At 39.5% G+C, this 17,123-nt stretch overlaps 2 protein-coding genes across 3 annotated transcripts in view; both read right to left on the bottom strand.

Annotated features, from left to right (window-relative positions):
• The window catches only part of c18h10orf90 (chromosome 18 C10orf90 homolog), an 80,725-nt gene that overhangs the window by 40,338 nt on the left and 23,264 nt on the right, over positions 1–17,123 (bottom strand). The window lies entirely within an intron of this gene.
• adam12a (ADAM metallopeptidase domain 12a) overlaps positions 1–17,123 on the bottom strand; it is a 38,727-nt gene that overhangs the window by 8,023 nt on the left and 13,581 nt on the right. For both annotated transcript variants that reach the window (XM_077625570.1, XM_077625571.1), the window contains exons 4-11: positions 8,851–8,929; positions 7,106–7,185; positions 5,843–6,029; positions 3,179–3,244; positions 3,050–3,121; positions 2,802–2,971; positions 2,220–2,304; positions 1,427–1,575 (exon numbers count right to left, since the gene is read on the bottom strand). In XM_077625570.1, coding sequence (XP_077481696.1) covers positions 1,427–1,575; positions 2,220–2,304; positions 2,802–2,971; positions 3,050–3,121; positions 3,179–3,244; positions 5,843–6,029; positions 7,106–7,185; positions 8,851–8,929 — 888 coding nt within the window. The remainder of the gene's footprint in view (positions 1–1,426; positions 1,576–2,219; positions 2,305–2,801; positions 2,972–3,049; positions 3,122–3,178; positions 3,245–5,842; positions 6,030–7,105; positions 7,186–8,850; positions 8,930–17,123) is intronic.

Below are 17,123 nucleotides of genomic sequence, written 5' to 3'. Positions count from 1 at the left end.
TTATCTTTTCTCTCCTTTGAAATAAATGACCGTATCAGCCGCATTTTCTTGCGTTATGGTGTTTCTTCTTTACCACCTTGCAGTTTCGTGCATGTGAAGTCTAATTTGTGCACATATAAGACATACCATTGATTGAGTCATCATTTTTTTTAGTTACAAATATGGTTCATGTGCGAGAAAATACGGTAAATTAAACTTTTGGGATAAAACGGAAAATGTGTGGGTTCACTGTTGTATGGTTGCGGATAAGCAGCATTCAAATGTTGACAATGGGCTGCGTGCTAATCCGTTTGGCCTTTTAGAGAAACCAAACGGCAAAAAAGAGACGATAGCAAGATTTTTGTGTTCAAATTCAAGGCCACGTTAATCCTGGATTAAAAATCGCACAACATTAAGCAAAAACGATGAAGATACGAGTCTATATTCACGTTATTTACATGTGATTATTTCTGGTTTTAGCGCTCAACGCTTGCATTTTGAGAGCTGACGTGCAAACAACGCTGGCTTAAAATATTCAAACGCGGCCAATTCAAAAAGGAAAAAGTCTGGAACAAGATGGTTTTTAGAGATGCTGAAATATTTATCAGTCGGCAACATTAAACTTGCATGCGAGTCAACGAACAGCAAAAGGCTGGAAATGAGGAAAAAGACAAAAAGATGGGGTTGTTTTTCCCCCAATTGAAATTTAAAAGAAAATATAACCTTTAGATTAGGAGTGTTAAACTCATCTTTGTCATGAACCAGATAAAAAAAAATTAAATTAAATTATCAATTTTTATTTAAAGATGAGGTTGAATAGGAAGTACTTGTACAAATTTGCAATTAGTTTATTTATTTATTGTTTTTTTAAATAAAAAAAACTAAAAAAGTTCATTTTTCAAATTTGTTTATGTATATATTTATTTAATTTAAATTAAAAAAGGGGGAATAAACAGCAAATAATCCTCAACATTCCTAAATTAGTACGGGGGCCCTAAAATTTTTCTTTTAATATTTAAATTGATGTTTTTACTTATTTTGAGGAATTGTCTTACTTATGAAAATATCCGCAATTACTGATTCATTCATTCATCTTCAGTACCGCTTATTCTGACGAGGGTCGCCGGGGTGCTGGATCTTATACTTAAATATAGAATAAAGAAAAAATATGAAATTGCTCCAGTCTAATATGTGAATAATTAGTCCAGCAAGTTGTCACGCTTGTGAACTTGGTTGGTTTTTCTCTTCTGCACAGTTTAAGGCGTGCTGTGTACTGTACCTGAACTAATCACTTCCCTTTCCACAAAGACTTGAAGTAGCCGCCGGCTGTTGGCGCAGCTGCGGCCGTTAAAAATAAATAAATAAATAAATAAAAAACAACCTTGAAACTTCAAGGCACACTTGGCTTAAAGGCGCAGCAAAAGCACATTTCCGCACCGCCACTCACCCGGTGGAGGGAGTCATGATGCAACCGCCGCGTTCCGACGTCACCCGGCAGCCGCAACCCCGTTCCGGCGTGTCGTGGTTCATTCCGAAATTGTGGCCCAGCTCGTGGGCCAACGTGACGGCGGCACCGAGTGGGTTGTCCGAATGATCCTGAAAATATATTTGCATGATGCAAATGGCTATCATGTTCTTTTATATAGATCATATCATTGCATTACAACAATATGAAACTGATCGTGACAGAATTGTGACTTGTATTTCAGTGTGAGTTGTTACAGAAGCTTATTGTATTCACCTTAAAAATTACAAAAAAGGCCCTGTCTAGAATTTGGGGAACGCAATCCACGCGAGACTTCCAAGTGTCTCGATAACTGCAACTTTCTCGTTTTTTGAATTATTATTTTTTTCCTGGCCAGGCTGAGGAAGAAAAAAATAAAACAAAAAATGAAGAAAAAAAATATTCAAAAAACAACCCAAAAATAAATTAATTAGAAAAACTGAGTTTTCAAAAGAAATTCAAAAAACAACCTTGAAAAAAATTAATTAATTTGAAAAACTGACTTTTCAGTACTTAATTAAAAAAAACAACCCGAGAAAAAAATTATAATTTGAAAAAACGAAGAACAAAAACTAATTCAAAAACAACCTAAAAATTTAAATTAATTTGAAAAACGGCCAGGGCATTTTTAATTTTGAAGGTGAATGCAACAAGTTTCCTTAAATTGTATTTTTTTTTATCGCTATGATGTCCTACAAATATGGTTATTTTCCACCTGTTCCATTAAGACTCATACCATGACAATTCCTCCAGACTGCTCCGCTGTGCACATGCTCATGATGGGCGCCATGCCTATGGTGGTACCTTGGAAGTACACGCCGCTGAGAAGAGAGACAAACTAAGCATTAACAGAGGAATACATCACTTTTCTCCACATTAACTTAATCACTGCCATTAACAGCAGTCATCATGATGGGGAAGCGACGCTATATCTTTACGAGCATCCTCCCCGTGCTTTCAGTGACATCACTTTTTAATTATCTGCAAGTCGGGGAAGCCTAGAGAACTCCTAAAACATCTGTCAGTTTGTCTGCATGTCCTCGTTCATGAATAAAGTGATTATTTTCCAACTTGCAGGATACGTTTGAAAAATGTCATTAAAAAAGAATTTCAAACAACAGACCAAAATCATTGCCAGCCCTTTCAATTCAAATTATTTGGACATCAATTGCTCTCACTACTACTGAAATATGATCCTTTTTTGGGAGTATTATCAAAGTCGGACTCTTGTGATTTCAATTTTAGCCACATTTGCATTGAATAGCAATCACAAGCAAGAATTTTAACTTCCCACGACAAAAATAATTACGACTCCCACCTGATAAGCTGTGCGTTGTCATGCGGCTTCCTGGGCAGCAGCTTCACTTTCCTCCAATCCAAAAACTCGTGGAGTGTGGTGAAGGGGTCTTGCGTGATGGGACATTTGTCGTTGTCGCTCCACACTTCCAGGCCCACCAGAGCCACGCGGATATTTAAAGCTCTGTAGAACTAATCAAGAGGAAGTCGGGCTGTTCATAGGTCACATCGACGCCATCCTCGACCCCGCCCCGGTGAGCGGATCGCTACCTTGTCGACGTAATTGGCAATCTCGGCCAGACGCTGCTTGACTTTCTCCACGTCCTTGCCTTGCTTCTGGAACTGAGGGTGGGCGTGGCTGTTACGGTTGGAGACGCAGGTGAGGATGATGACGCTTACCTCCCGGTTGTCAGCCACGATGATCAGCTCCACGTATTTGGTGGTCGTCTGGATGTGACGCTTGTGCTGAAACAGAGAAGGAGAAAGCTACTTCCTGATTGCCAAGTGTGATGCGATGCGCCTGAAAATCTGCTTGGCGGAAACGGCAAATTATTCAACAGGCCGGTTTTTCTATTTTATCACAAGGCCGTTCGTTTGAATTATTAAACTGACCATTCCGCCGGATCTAATGGCGCCCATTAGGATTGTGTTGAGGAGAGGACGTGGGTGGACGAAAAACAGGATGAACGACGATAAACGGTGACGTTTGCCCTCGGCTTTTAGCGAGCCCACGTCTTGTTACCTCCTTCAAAACGGGAGTGTGTTGCTGAAGACTTGCCGATGAATGTTATTCTTGTTCGCACATTTTGCCTCCAAAATGGATCTTTTTGTAAATCATACTCTGTGTGTGTTTGTATTTTTCAGGAAAAAGTCCAAACATGTGGCTTGCAAAACATTCTCCTCTTTTGTTAAAGCATCTTGAAATCATTGACTGATGATAATATTTTTTTTTTCCTTGGGGATTCCATGTGACGCATTGGATATTTGCAAGTGTGGTAATCTGTCGTGCATGGTGGCCTCCAAGGTTGCGCAGTTTTTAGGGTTTGTTCTGCCTTACAATGGCGGTATACTATTTTTCTTTTCCCAATGTACAATAATTTCGATCAGTTGAAACGGATTGGACGTCTGTTGCTGTTAAGCACAGCCAATACCATTTGTTAAACACATACATATATATATATATATATACACATATCGGTATACATATAGATATACATATACATATCAGTATACATATCGGTATACATATACATATCGGTATACATATACATATCGGTATACATATACATATCGGTATACATATACATATCGGTATACATATACATATCGGTATACATATACATATAGGTATACATATACATATCGGTATACATATAGGTTTACATATACATACATATCGGTATACATATAGGTGTATATATATACATATAGGTAGTATATATACATATCGGTATACATATAGGTAGTGTATATATATACATATAGGTAGTATATATATACATATCAGTATACATATAGGTAGTATATATATACATATCAGTATACATATAGGTATATATATACATATAGGTATACATATACATATCGTTATACATATACATATCGGTATACATATAGGTATACATATACATATACATATACATATACATATAGGTATACATATAGGTATGCATACGCATACACATACGCATAGGCATAGGCATAGGCATACATATACATTATTTCTATTAACTGCAATTAAGTTGATTTTCTTTCCAATCATTTCATTTAAGTTATTGCCCATGGCAAAATCCGCACAGGCCACACTGTTTTGTGTTATATAAAACATTTTTAACATTAAATTGTCTTTAGAAAAAAAAAGGAAGCTAAAAAGAACAGTTGGTTATGTCTTGTGCATGCAACCAATCGCATCCACCTAGTCTCTCTCTCTTTTTTTGTTTTGGTTGCAAACCACACGGCTTCTCTGATAAGCCGTGCCTCTCCAATCCCACAAGATACGCGACATCTTAGCAGCGGCCCAAAAAATGTGGCAAAAGACCACTCCATCTGAATATCTCAAAAAGGTGATGCTACTTGTACGTTTTTTATGCTATTATGTCGCCACGTATTTCCGTTTTATCGGCAGTTTTCAGGCGAGAGAGTCCCCACAAAACCTTAATATCATGAAAAAGAAAACAGAACCTGACGGATGACAACACATGGCGATAAATCTTCTAGGAAACGCACCTGTTTTCTATTTGTCGGAAACAAATTGAACAGGCCTAATCTTATTAAAATGAGCGCTCTGGGGCTCGTCCCTGAAGATATGGTCTTAAGTTCAACGTGCGGTGCCTGTGGGGTTGAATCTGGAGCACTTGGCTTGTTGTGGCTTATCTGAGAAACGGGGATGATAAAAGGCAGGACAGGATGCTGTTGACTTCTGAGATGAAAAGGTTTAAGGCTTAAAGATGTCCAGAATCCTCGACCAATCAGTCACAGTCACCAATGCACCTCGTTTCCAGATTGAAAAAGTTACCCAAGTTGAAAATATCAGGGCTGCAAAGAGCTTATGATAACCTCAAAATCAAAGCTCTTAATTAATTGTATTATATTGAAAAATAGGGTTAAAAACTTGGATCCCATAAAAAATGTATTTTAACAAAAATTAAATGGAATTCTTAGTACAGTTTTTTTAGTTATTTTTTTCTCCTGGGGTACTACCTGATCCTTAAAGATTCCATGTTGGTTATATTTGCTCTGTGGATAGAAAATATATCAAAATAACTCATCTAACTTCACAATTCAACTTTGAAATGGCTTGAACAATCCCTCAATTTTTCAGTCTTTAAAGTGATAAAACATGGTTATTTTAAAACACTACACAAGAAAATGTATATCAAAATGTCAAAAAAGAAAAACACTGGCACTAATGAACACTTTTACTACCTATTATTATCGTTCATTTTAGTTTGCAGCATCCTAAATTAGTTAATTACCAGAATGGTGAGTTTCGGCCGTGACTCGGTATACCTTTAAAATGATGATTGGCACGCACATAACGCCAACTATTACGGTAATCCTCACCCTGGTTCTGAAGGTTTGGAACGGGTTTCGGCCTGGCGGTGTGACAGCCTCCGACGTGTTCAAACGATGTCCGCAGGTGCCGCTACCCAAACGAAGGTGGCGCGTGGCGTAGATCCAATGAGTACCGGGGGGGCCGCGACCCGCAGGTTCCACCACGTAAGCGCGGCCATCCACCGAAATCAAACCCCTGCGCACACAACACACGTGTTCAGGTAGGAGTGCGGATAATAAGATGAGTGATAACAATATAACACATAATAATAATAGGTTGGCATTACATCCTGATTTATTCAGGTGCAGTTAAAAGTCCAACAAGTTTTTACACACTAATTAAATGACAGAATCGTGTCAAAGAGCATAAAAAAATAAATGATCAAAACCCACACAGACCCAAAACTATTGAAATTGAACCATAAAAATATTTTTTGTCTCAGCATAGTTGAAACAGAGATAAGGATTCCAGCAAAGGGCATATGACTCAATGGAAAACAATTGTTAATACTCGTTGACGTTATCATGTGACGAGTCGGAATACCAAATTGAAAATGGGTCAGAGGATAAAGTCAACTATTGAATGCTAAATGTCTCACAGTCACGGCTCTCGACTCTACAAACAAGCATGGAGATTGAAAAACTAATAATTTATCATCTCAAATATTAAAACCAGGATTTTTTTTTACTAGTGCCCTTTTGGCCGTGCCGGGGCCAATTAATATTATTTCAGTTCCTATGTCATTGTTAACAACACTTTATTTGCAAGACGTCTTTTTTTTACTTGGTCAAAGCTGTTTTCAGTCAAATGTTTTGATCAAAGCAACAGAATAATTACCAGTTTGTCCACCATGTGTTCAATCCACTCAGGTCACTCCTTGGTTAGACGGGGGGAAAAAGAGGCTTATAACGCAGTGGAGCTATTCCCTACACAACACATACTAAGCATTTTCCCAATAAAAATGATTTAATTTTTTTAGGGAAAAATACAAACGCTGGGCGCCATAGCAATAAAACTAAGCGGATGAAAAAGCTTACTTTCCACTATATCACATTTGATAACTGACTTTGGCTTCCTCGCCACCAGCTAAATGGGATTAAGACTATGTTTTGCGCATTTTGGGTTTATTTTTACAAAGAATAAGACTGCGGGTCATGGCTCAGTAAAGCACAATCTATCGAATTCAGTTAAGTAGCCCCCGAGGTCATACTAGGACCTAAAATGTCGATCCGCTGTCGAACTTATTTAAAACCAAATGGAAACAAACTCACTTGAGCGTAGAGTTACATGTACTGATGCTAACGTCAGAGTTGGAGTGATGCTCCACCTCGCCGTGGTAGTAGCAGTGAGCCTGAGAAAGCACCAAAACATACAAATTCTTAAATAAAGAGAACATCAACTTGAAAATGTCATTTCAAACCCAACACTGACACTAAGCCTGACCTTAAACCAGGGGTGACAAAGTCAGTTTGTTTCGCAACCCATATTAATGCCAACTAAATCTCATGTTGGCCCAAAAAGTTAACTTATTGCCACCATTGACGGCGCTACAAAGTTGAACATCCGCAGCCAGTTTAAATGAATTGGACATCTATCATTGTCAATAGCGAGCAATGAGTTAATTTTGCGTCACTTTTTTTCACTTATGTTTTAAGGTCACTTTTGGATCATTTTGAGGAACTGTCCATGGTGCTAATTGTTTGTTGGTCAGTTCCTTTTTAATGTTTGGGCATTTCCCAGTTATTTCCAGTAGATTTGGGGAGATTTTAGGGTAACTTATTAACTCATTGGCTGCCATTGACGGTGATGTTTTGATAGAAGGGGATGAATAAACAAATGTAATTGAGGATAGGAATTTGAGCAAATTGCAGTTTGCGCGCAGTCACACAACTCACAAACATCTGGTTTTGTGGCACCCTTGTTGAAAAAAATGAAAGCATTTAATTATGTACGTAGAGTATGAATGAGCTTGAAAGTGCCCATACTTCACGGGCCACTTTCATCCCGGGGGCTGCACCTTTGACACCCCTGCCTCAAGACTCTAAACTTCTAAAGCATCCAAAATACCACAAGAGAGCGCAGTCAGATTTGAGTGTGTTCCGTGACATCTGAATTTGAACTAAAAAGCTCAGCATGTGTTTTATAAAGAACAAGAAAAGGTGGTGAATATTTCATCTCCTGTGACTCTTCAGGCACACTTAGTTTCTAATTCAACACTTCCACTCAAGCTAAGTTTTTCTTTCTGTCTGTAAATTATGAATGAGCTGAGCCCTTCCCAAAAACCTGCCAGTTGCTTCTCTGACCTCTGCCAGTTGCTTCTCTGACCTCTGCCAGAATTTTTTTAAACTAATCAAGTATGAATTCCCTGAGCTTGATAGGTGAAGATCCTGACTTTCTTTCCCCAAAAAATTCTCCTTGAGTTTTGCTCCTTAAGTATGGAAAATAAAAATAATAAATAAACAGGTTTCAATTCTTGCATACAAATTAAAACTATTCTAAGATGACAGGGATGGTCACACTCGGACTACTTTGTGGGCTCCATGAGTTTTATCTAATGGGCAGGTGTAGAGAAGCCCACCGGCGCCTACAATGTCTTTGAAAAAAAATAAAAATGTTTAATTGAGAGGAATTATTAAATTATTTCCATCACGTGTCATTATAAGCCATTTATGAACAATACTAAGACGTAAAGTCTCACAAAAGGGCAGTCTTGAAATTCAGTATTAACTAACAAGCAGAAATACAATTAAATTATTGGCAGAACTGTGACAGGTCTGTTCACACATTTTCAACTATATCATTAGATGTGGTTAAAATATGTACATTTTTTAATAATTTCAACATAAAAAGCCAATTGATCCACCAGGCTTATAAATCTCTGTGAAACCCTGGATTGTATTATTTTTCTACTCTTAATCATTATTGTATTTTTTCATGTATGTATTTCAATACACTGTATTTAACTCATTGTGCCATTAAGTTAAAATAGTGTTTTAGACAAAAAAAAGTCCCCTACCATGGAGTTGTAGGTTCTTATAACTGCGCTGCCATCTTGCAGATAATGAGTTTCTTTGTAGTCGCTTGCAAACAGAGCCCTAAAATGAAAAATAAAGACAACAAATGATCAGCCATGACCTTAAGGAGCATTCAGCGAAATCAATTGCGCTGTTGGCCCTGCAGAGAAGATCAGAAATCTTTTAAGGGGCCATGCTGCTTCAAGGATACGTAACTTGAAATTGAGCAAGGGGGAGGGAAACACTGTCTGGCTTGTTTTACCCTTCTTGAACCTGGCTTTTGATGTCCAGATGACTATTAACAACTCTCACTAGGCAGGTGATGACTCCACACTGGAGTTTTTTTGGGACTTCATTTTGTAGTCTTACTGAACTACGTGTAAGCTAGAAAAAAATGTTACATTGCAGTCTTGCATCCAGACAACACAGCTAATGTTACGTAAGCGTGGTGTCGTAAAATTGAAGAACTTTGGCAGGAGGGGATTCAAGAAAATAACAAGCACTTAGCAATAAATAACAAAATCAAATCTGACATGGAAGTCATGGGGAGACAATGTACATAATAATAATAAGACATAGGCTTTGTCATCATCATTGACTCGACAAAAAGCCTGTCATCATACCCAGAAACTGCGTATGACGAAATTGGTAAAATGGAACATGGCGTGGTAACTTGCCATGAATCAAACAAGATATTCGATCTGACCATGACTAACAAACACAAGGGTCTAAATCAGGGGTGTCAAACCGGTCCTCAAAGGGCCGCAGTGGGTGCAGGTTTTCATTCCAACTCAACAAGAGGATACCTTTTGCAAGTGTAATCAGTTAATTAAAGTCAGGTGCTACTTATTTTAGAAGACACCTGTTTGGTTAAAATGTCGGCACTGGATCGGTTGGAACAAAGACCAGGACCCACTGCGGCCCTCGGTGGAATCGGTTTGAGACATGTGGTCTAAATAGACAGACAAAGGCTGATTATGAATCACACGCAACTGGTTACATGAGGAAGGGAAGCACGGAGGGACACAAGAGGCAAAAAGCACTCACACACCTCCACCCAAAACCCTAACAAGACATGACAGCTAAATAGTATAGCCCGTACGGTTGTTAATGTTCTCGGGAAGGTTTTCCTACACGCACAGTACTACAAATATTTTACTAAAGCCAATTTGTGAACAGTTTAGTGCTAACTTGAAAAATCCCCGCTTGTGTTCACATTTGTTCGCAGTTACTTCCCTTAATACTGACATGGCAGCCTTTTCCCCAGCCGATTCTCATTGGCGACAAAATATGACCTTGCGGTTCCAGCTCTAAGACACAATAGAACGTCCCCAAGAAATCCTGAGCCGTAAAGCACATTGTCAGCAGATTGAAGAGTTCAAAGCGCCTGAGACACTTTTGATCTACTCTTTGGGAACATACTCAGGGAGAAAAAAAACAGACAACAAATGCTAATGCGACAGGCAAAGCAGAGAAATGGAAAGACAAGAATCCTCAACAAAAATACAGGTATAGTTTGAAGACAGATACAAAGCCTCCGGGGAGAGGAGAAACTGTGAAAAGGATTTTGACGAGGGTGAGGACAAAAGCTGAGGAGATTTGGCAAACAGGGGATCAGAAGTTCAATCCCTCTTTTGGCACTTTGTCAGCTGGTTTGATAACTAGGCGAGAGAAAATGCCCTACCTAAGAATAAAGAAGCTGTGACTACATTGTTAACTGACCTTTTTTTGCGTATTAACACCACAGCCATCGTTACTCATGTTGGAATAAATTCTGCTGTATTTTCTCCGGGGCTGCATGTCTCATTAGATCCAGACATAGTAAACCCTGGGAAGCTCTGGAATCCATTTTCCAAGGTAATCGTGACAAATGTGAGGGGCATTAATTACGTAAAAGTTCTAGTGCAGATCAAACGGAAAAATGTGGAGCGGATGAAATCATTTTGAAGAGTTACGCGACCCATAAAAGCCAATCTTGGAAGACCAATTAGCGCAATAAAAGCCATCAGAGAGACTCATGAGGCAATGTGCTTTTAATAATATTAAGGCTTCACTTGCTGGAAAAAAATGGGAATTGGGACTCTTTTCCCAGGAATGAAAACTGGACTTCGGTTGAATCGCTTTTCCAGAAGGATGGGAAGGGATCCAATCCTGCTGGCTGCGATGTGTCTGACATGAGTGCCAAGTAGAGCAGAGAGACAATTCCTAGTTGGTTACCCTGATCCAGTACCAGTACTCCATGTTGCCAGCACAGCTCGGCGGCCAGATATGTTCTGGAACTGGTTTGATTTGGTCTACACCTGCCAGAGATGACCTGGAACTGATTAAATTCTACACCTGCCAGAAGTGGTTTTGGAGAGGTTGTTTTGGTTCCGTTATATGTTCACAAATAAACTACCCAACACTAGATAAAATCGTGGTTTTGAATTGGTCTACTTTCTTCAGACTGGTGGTTTAAAACTGGGTTTGGAGCAAATTATTCATGGAGCCCATCCCAGTTAACCACTCTGAATTGGTGGCCGGCCAATTGCAGGGCACATGGAGCCCGACAACCATTGGCGATCACTCTCATTCCTAGGGGCAATTTAGAGTGTTCACCCAGACTACCAAGCATGTTTTTATTAGATGATTGCTGGAAAATTAGTACGAGTTTAACCAGTCTAAGCAGGAGTGCAGATCGAATAGTCAGGTCAAGGTAGTCTTGGACCCGCAGCGCAGTTAGCTCAGAACCATCAAATGCAGACTGTTATGATCTGGTGGTAGATCGCCTCTGGCAGGTGTGGACAACTTACTCTGGTCCTTAATGAGTTCCAGCACATCGTAGTCTTAGAATTACTGTTTAAATTCTACTTAAGAGTTTGTCTCCATACAATGTGGACTAGATTTAGCAGTCACAGACTTTGACAAAAGGTTTAACCACTTTCCTAACAACATCCAAACATCTAAAGCTGACTTTATGTCCAAGAGAGAATTGAGCCTACGTGGCACAAAGCCAAATCCATCCATTACAAGAGCCTTGTTATTATTCTCAACACCCACCCGGTATCAAGGAGCAGGGAGACGGTCAGGCGCGATAGTCATTAGCATCCGCGACTAGACAATTATTGGAATGACAGTCACCTCAAGATTGATGTGGTTAAGCTAAGGCATGGCCCTGAAAATCAATAAAGTGTCATCACTGTGCAGCGTCTACAGAAAGGATGACTCAAGGATCCCAATTATAGGCCAAGCAGTGATGAATACCTCCCCCTCAACAAAAGGATGAAATCTTTTGAATCGGGTGGGAGACGCGATAACAAACACACCCAAAGATGATGAATGGTATAATAATACAGTGGAATTTTAGAGGCTATTCAAAGTGTTTTATGGGGTTTCTCAATTGGCTGGTTATCTGTCCATTACCACTTTTAATTAATACATGATTTCTTGAATTAGTGAAGATAGACCCGTATCCTAACAAAAAGTCAAACCAAAAAGTCACTTTACATTTATTGGGTTCATAATTAGATTAGGGATTCAAGGGCTAATTTGAAATCCTTCTTTTTTGATTTTTTAATTAGGCAATCGGAATCAGGTATAAACAAAAAAAAGATTGGGTTTTTAAATGGACTTGCTATTGACAACGTTGGACATCTAATACATTTAGACATGAGTTTGAGTTTGATTTATTTAATAAGGGACAGCACATATTAATGAGCATATTCCTATTCATGTTAATGAACATATATTCCATCATTGTGCGGGTTGAAGGTAAACAATGACATACACACACACACAAGTACCACAATTTTAGACAGCATTGTGATTGCAATTTTGTTCGTCTAACAGCCAGGAGGCTTTAAGATGATTGGCCAAGAGGTTCAGAGATGGAAGTTCATGTATGGTAATTGGAATTGAGTTCCAGGTATGTGAGGCACGGACAGAAAAGGTGCTTCAGCTGATTGCACTCTTTTTGAAGGGAACTACACAGTCACCTCTAGAGCCAGCCCTTGTTAATGTGTTGTAATTTTTTTGTACAAAATCTTGCATGGAGAGGCTTCTGCCAAAATCTGATCGGATGTACATCGCCATCAATGGCAGTGAATGAGTTAATGTACTTTGGTTGGCTAATTCAGCTTCACGTCTTGGGTGGATTAACATCATCGAGACTTCATGACCCCATCTATCCCTTGAATTCTGTCATCTTAGGGATCACCTCATTTGCATTAGCTTGGTTGGCAGGCCTGATTTACGTACGTCGGCTTTGGAAATTACAAGATGCGCGCTAGCCTGACTCTGCTAGAGCTGGTCATGGCGGATCTAGGAATGTTCCCGGTCGTTCTCGTCTGTCACCGAGATTTATACGAGGGAAAATAGTGTAAATTGTGAAAAAGATGCTCGGTTCGATTGAAAATCAAAAACGGACGTGAGGTTTTTGAAGGTTATCCGGGGGACGGCGTCACGGCTAAAATATTGCAAGAAAGGAAAACTGGAAATTTAATGGAACTTGAATCTCTTCTGGAAAGTCTGAAAATATTTGCCATAGGAAATGATGAATCAGTTTTATGGTCTGGAATATAGATATCCAAAATTATGAACAGAGGAAAAAAGCTACAGTTTTACAAATGGAGTATAGTGAATCTGTTATTAGAGTAATTGTTTTTATTGTTAAAATGTATTTTTTGTGCCCCCATCTCCGAGTTTTACCTCAGAAAAAGATTTTTTTAGTCCATTCAATAGACTTTCACCTTTAAATACCAAGCGCACAGATGACGCTAAATGGGTAACCACTGAGTTTTTGTCATTGTGTAAAGACAGAGTGAGGTGTAGTAACTAGACATCTTAGTAGGACTGGGAAGTTAATTTATGTTATCAGTTTGACAATATTCGCCGTGATCTGGAAAGAACTGACAGGAAGAAAATCCCAGCCAGTTGAGATGAACATTACCAAAAGACATAATAAGTCAAAGTAAAAGTTGGATAAACAAATATTTATCCAGATTTTGGGATTTTCAAGCCAATGTAACTATATTAAATTGATGAAAATCAATTAAAATAAGAAATATTTGCTTTTTGTAAGCCACCCATTTGAGAGAAACAGCTGAAACATTGTCACAAAGGTTTTTTTCCCCATATCTTGACTCCCACCTTGATACAAAACTCACACAATTAAAGTAAAAAAAAAAACCTCTTCCTCCCTATTTCGTGGTTAACATGACATCTTGATGTATTGGTTGTACTCGGTTGCACTCTCTGACAGATATAAATCTTGAGAATAAGCAGAAAAAGGCTTTGAGGATGAAGAAAAACAAGGAAATTGGAGCTGAACGCGACAGACCCGATTTATTAGGGAATACATTAGTAAGAGCGAAAATCACCAGCGTCCATTAAATTGGATTTTGCCGACAAAAGGCCTCAAGAAACCACGCTGGTTTCAATCAACTCTTAACGTCGCATCTCCATTAATTCGCCACATATTCAATCATCTAGAGGCCCATTAATCTAAAATGGCGTTGTATTATTCTCGTAAACATCACTAGAAAATATAAGCCACTGAGCCTAGATTACCCTTTTGAAAAGGTGGTACACTTGATATTCATATTTTAAAACCACTCTGGAGTCAACCATATTTAAACCCAAGGTGTCTTTGGAAATGGATTCACTTTTGAGCGGGACAAATCATTCTTTCATGATCAAGTTTTAACATCGCCGTGTTGAATTAAACATTATTATTATGTATTATTATCATTTTCAACCCAACATCTACGGGATGTTTTGTCTCAAACATGACAAGTGCACAAGCAAATGCTCGCTGGCTGCCATCCCTTCGGGTTCAAATTGATTGGACATCTACTGCCCCCAATGGATCATATTTTCGTTTTAGTGTCTTCTATTATCTGTCATGCCAAAGTCATATTTATTTATATATTTTCCGTCATGGTACTCGGCTGTCATTGGGTAAACGGAGTGGATTCACGCCTCCCCTGGTGCACTGCTCTCTGTCACGTCAAACGAGACCGTGTAAGGGCTTGCGACCTTATCTCCGTGGGGTCCCTGCACTCCCGAGCCTCTTCATCAGCGCCTGGCAGGGCCTATTGTCATTAGACAGCCCACTTGCTGTCCTCAGACGCTGATGGAATTACAGGAGTGAAGAGAAGGTCAAGCAGATAGCGGGACTTGTAACCCACTTTGCATCACTTGTAGTTTTCCGATGCCTCAGAAAGGAAAGACGGAATTAACTGAACTCTGGTGAGGGTACGGTACCGAGACACAACATATCTATCAGGCAATAATCTGTCGTTTCGAGCGCACTGTTCACGACGGAGAGGGGGAGTCTGGAAACTTCTATGTTTCAACCTTTGGCCAATTGCTTCCCTTATTAATGATTGCAATTCCCCTTATTAAGTGATACATTAAACCGTACAAATGCAACGTGCCACATATTTATTCACATAGGGCGCACTTAAGTCTAAAATTTTCCTCAAAGTGGACATAGCGCCCAATCAGTCGGTGCGCCTTTTGTATGCACTAAATTCAAGAATGTATATATGTCACTGTATGACACTGACACCTTGACTGTCCGGGTATATTGCTTGCTGACACGGTATATTTATATAGTGATAAGGCGGACGTGTGAAAGGGGAATGTGCATGCGCATATCATGCTTAAATCATGACAATGTTAGCAGTCGACGATGACGTTTTCGTCTGCTACCAGTGACCGAGACGTACCGGATTAGAGCCAAAATGGGTAAAACCGAGATCGGTTTTACAAAAAACGTCCTTAAAAAATCCCCTACGAAAGTTGTTATACAGCGTACGCAATGTGAAATGATCAAAAAACGCTTAAAATGCGTGAAAAACGTATAAGTTGACAAGTATGACATTTCCTTTTGCGAGGCAGCGATGGGGTGAGTGATAATCTTTTATGGTCAGCCGCCAAAGTGTCAACGAGCCTGTAGAAAATTTGATTTCACCGGGATTTATGCAGAGTGTTCGAAACAATGGGTCAGGAGTCGGAAGGTGCGTTGATGAAGGGCCATAACTGCTGTCAAACACCATTTTTGTATCATAGACTCAGGGCATTTCCGCTCATTTTTGCCCATTCCAATTAGTTTTGTCATACACTACACATGGACGGCTCCCTCTAGGCGTCGGCGTGTAATAGGATGTGCTGCCAAATGTTTATGCTCTACTTCCAGAGTCTTAGGAGGCACTAGTTGTTGTTGTTTTTTTGGGGGGGGGTCAAAGACCTCCTACCTTCCCCATAGTATAGTATTGAAGACATGACATGTTTTGTCAGTAGACCCGTAGACATTTTTTGATTAACTGCAAAAGCAAAGTTGTAAAGCTAAGCTGAAAGTGGTAAAAAGACTATAAAATACTATGAAATACAATTCAATCTAAAATGGTGCAACATAACATAAGTGGCCATGATACAGTAAAAGGTCGAATTTGTATGATACAATGTAAAGAGACAATGGCATATATCAAATGATATAATTCACAAATATGGTGTGGATATACTATAAAACATTAGAGAACACAATTGAAAATGTAAATATAAACAATCATCTCATCTTATTTTCTGAACTGCTTTATCGCGGGGGGTGCTGGAGCCTATCCCAGCTGACTTCGGGTTGGAGGCGGGGGACGCCCTGAATTGGTGGCCAGCCAATCGCAGGGCACAAGGAGACAAACAACCATTCACACTCACACTTAACAGCCATAGCTAGGGGCAATTTAGAGTGTCCAATCAGCCTATCATGCATGTCTTTGGAATGTGGGAGGAAACCGGAGTACCCGGAGAAAACCCACACAGGCCCGGGCAGAACATGCAAACTCCACAAAGGTGGACCGACCTGGATTTAAACCCATGGCTCCCACTGTGAGGTGACACAGAAACAATCATAAAATGATATTTTCTTACTGATTAAGATATGCTTGAAATCTTCTAAGTTGTCAACCCGCTTGTGTTTTTCTACCCAGCATTCCCAATAGAAGTAGTCTAGCAAGTGTCTTCAAAGCACATTTATTTGATGCTTCAGCTCTTCTAAAGTCCAAACACGACATCTCCACCGGGTTACGCCCGACGACAGACCCGACAACACCTCTTGAAACATCTTCTCATCAGCCGCCACTCCCGAAACGAAGCCCTCGACTAATTAATCGGGACCAGCGCGGCTCCGAGTCCACCTTATTACGCGAGCGGCGCTCTGAGCGTCAAAATAATTGGAAGTTGGAACTTCTGAGAAGCTAATTCAAAAGAGCGCCTTACCCTTGCTGAAAAAGCCTTT

Source organism: Stigmatopora argus, chromosome 18 (assembly GCF_051989625.1).
Source record: "Stigmatopora argus isolate UIUO_Sarg chromosome 18, RoL_Sarg_1.0, whole genome shotgun sequence".
NCBI classification, from domain to species: Eukaryota; Metazoa; Chordata; class Actinopteri; order Syngnathiformes; family Syngnathidae; genus Stigmatopora; species Stigmatopora argus.
Note: the sequence above shows the minus strand (reverse complement) of the source record. Positions and strands in the feature narration are given on the sequence as shown.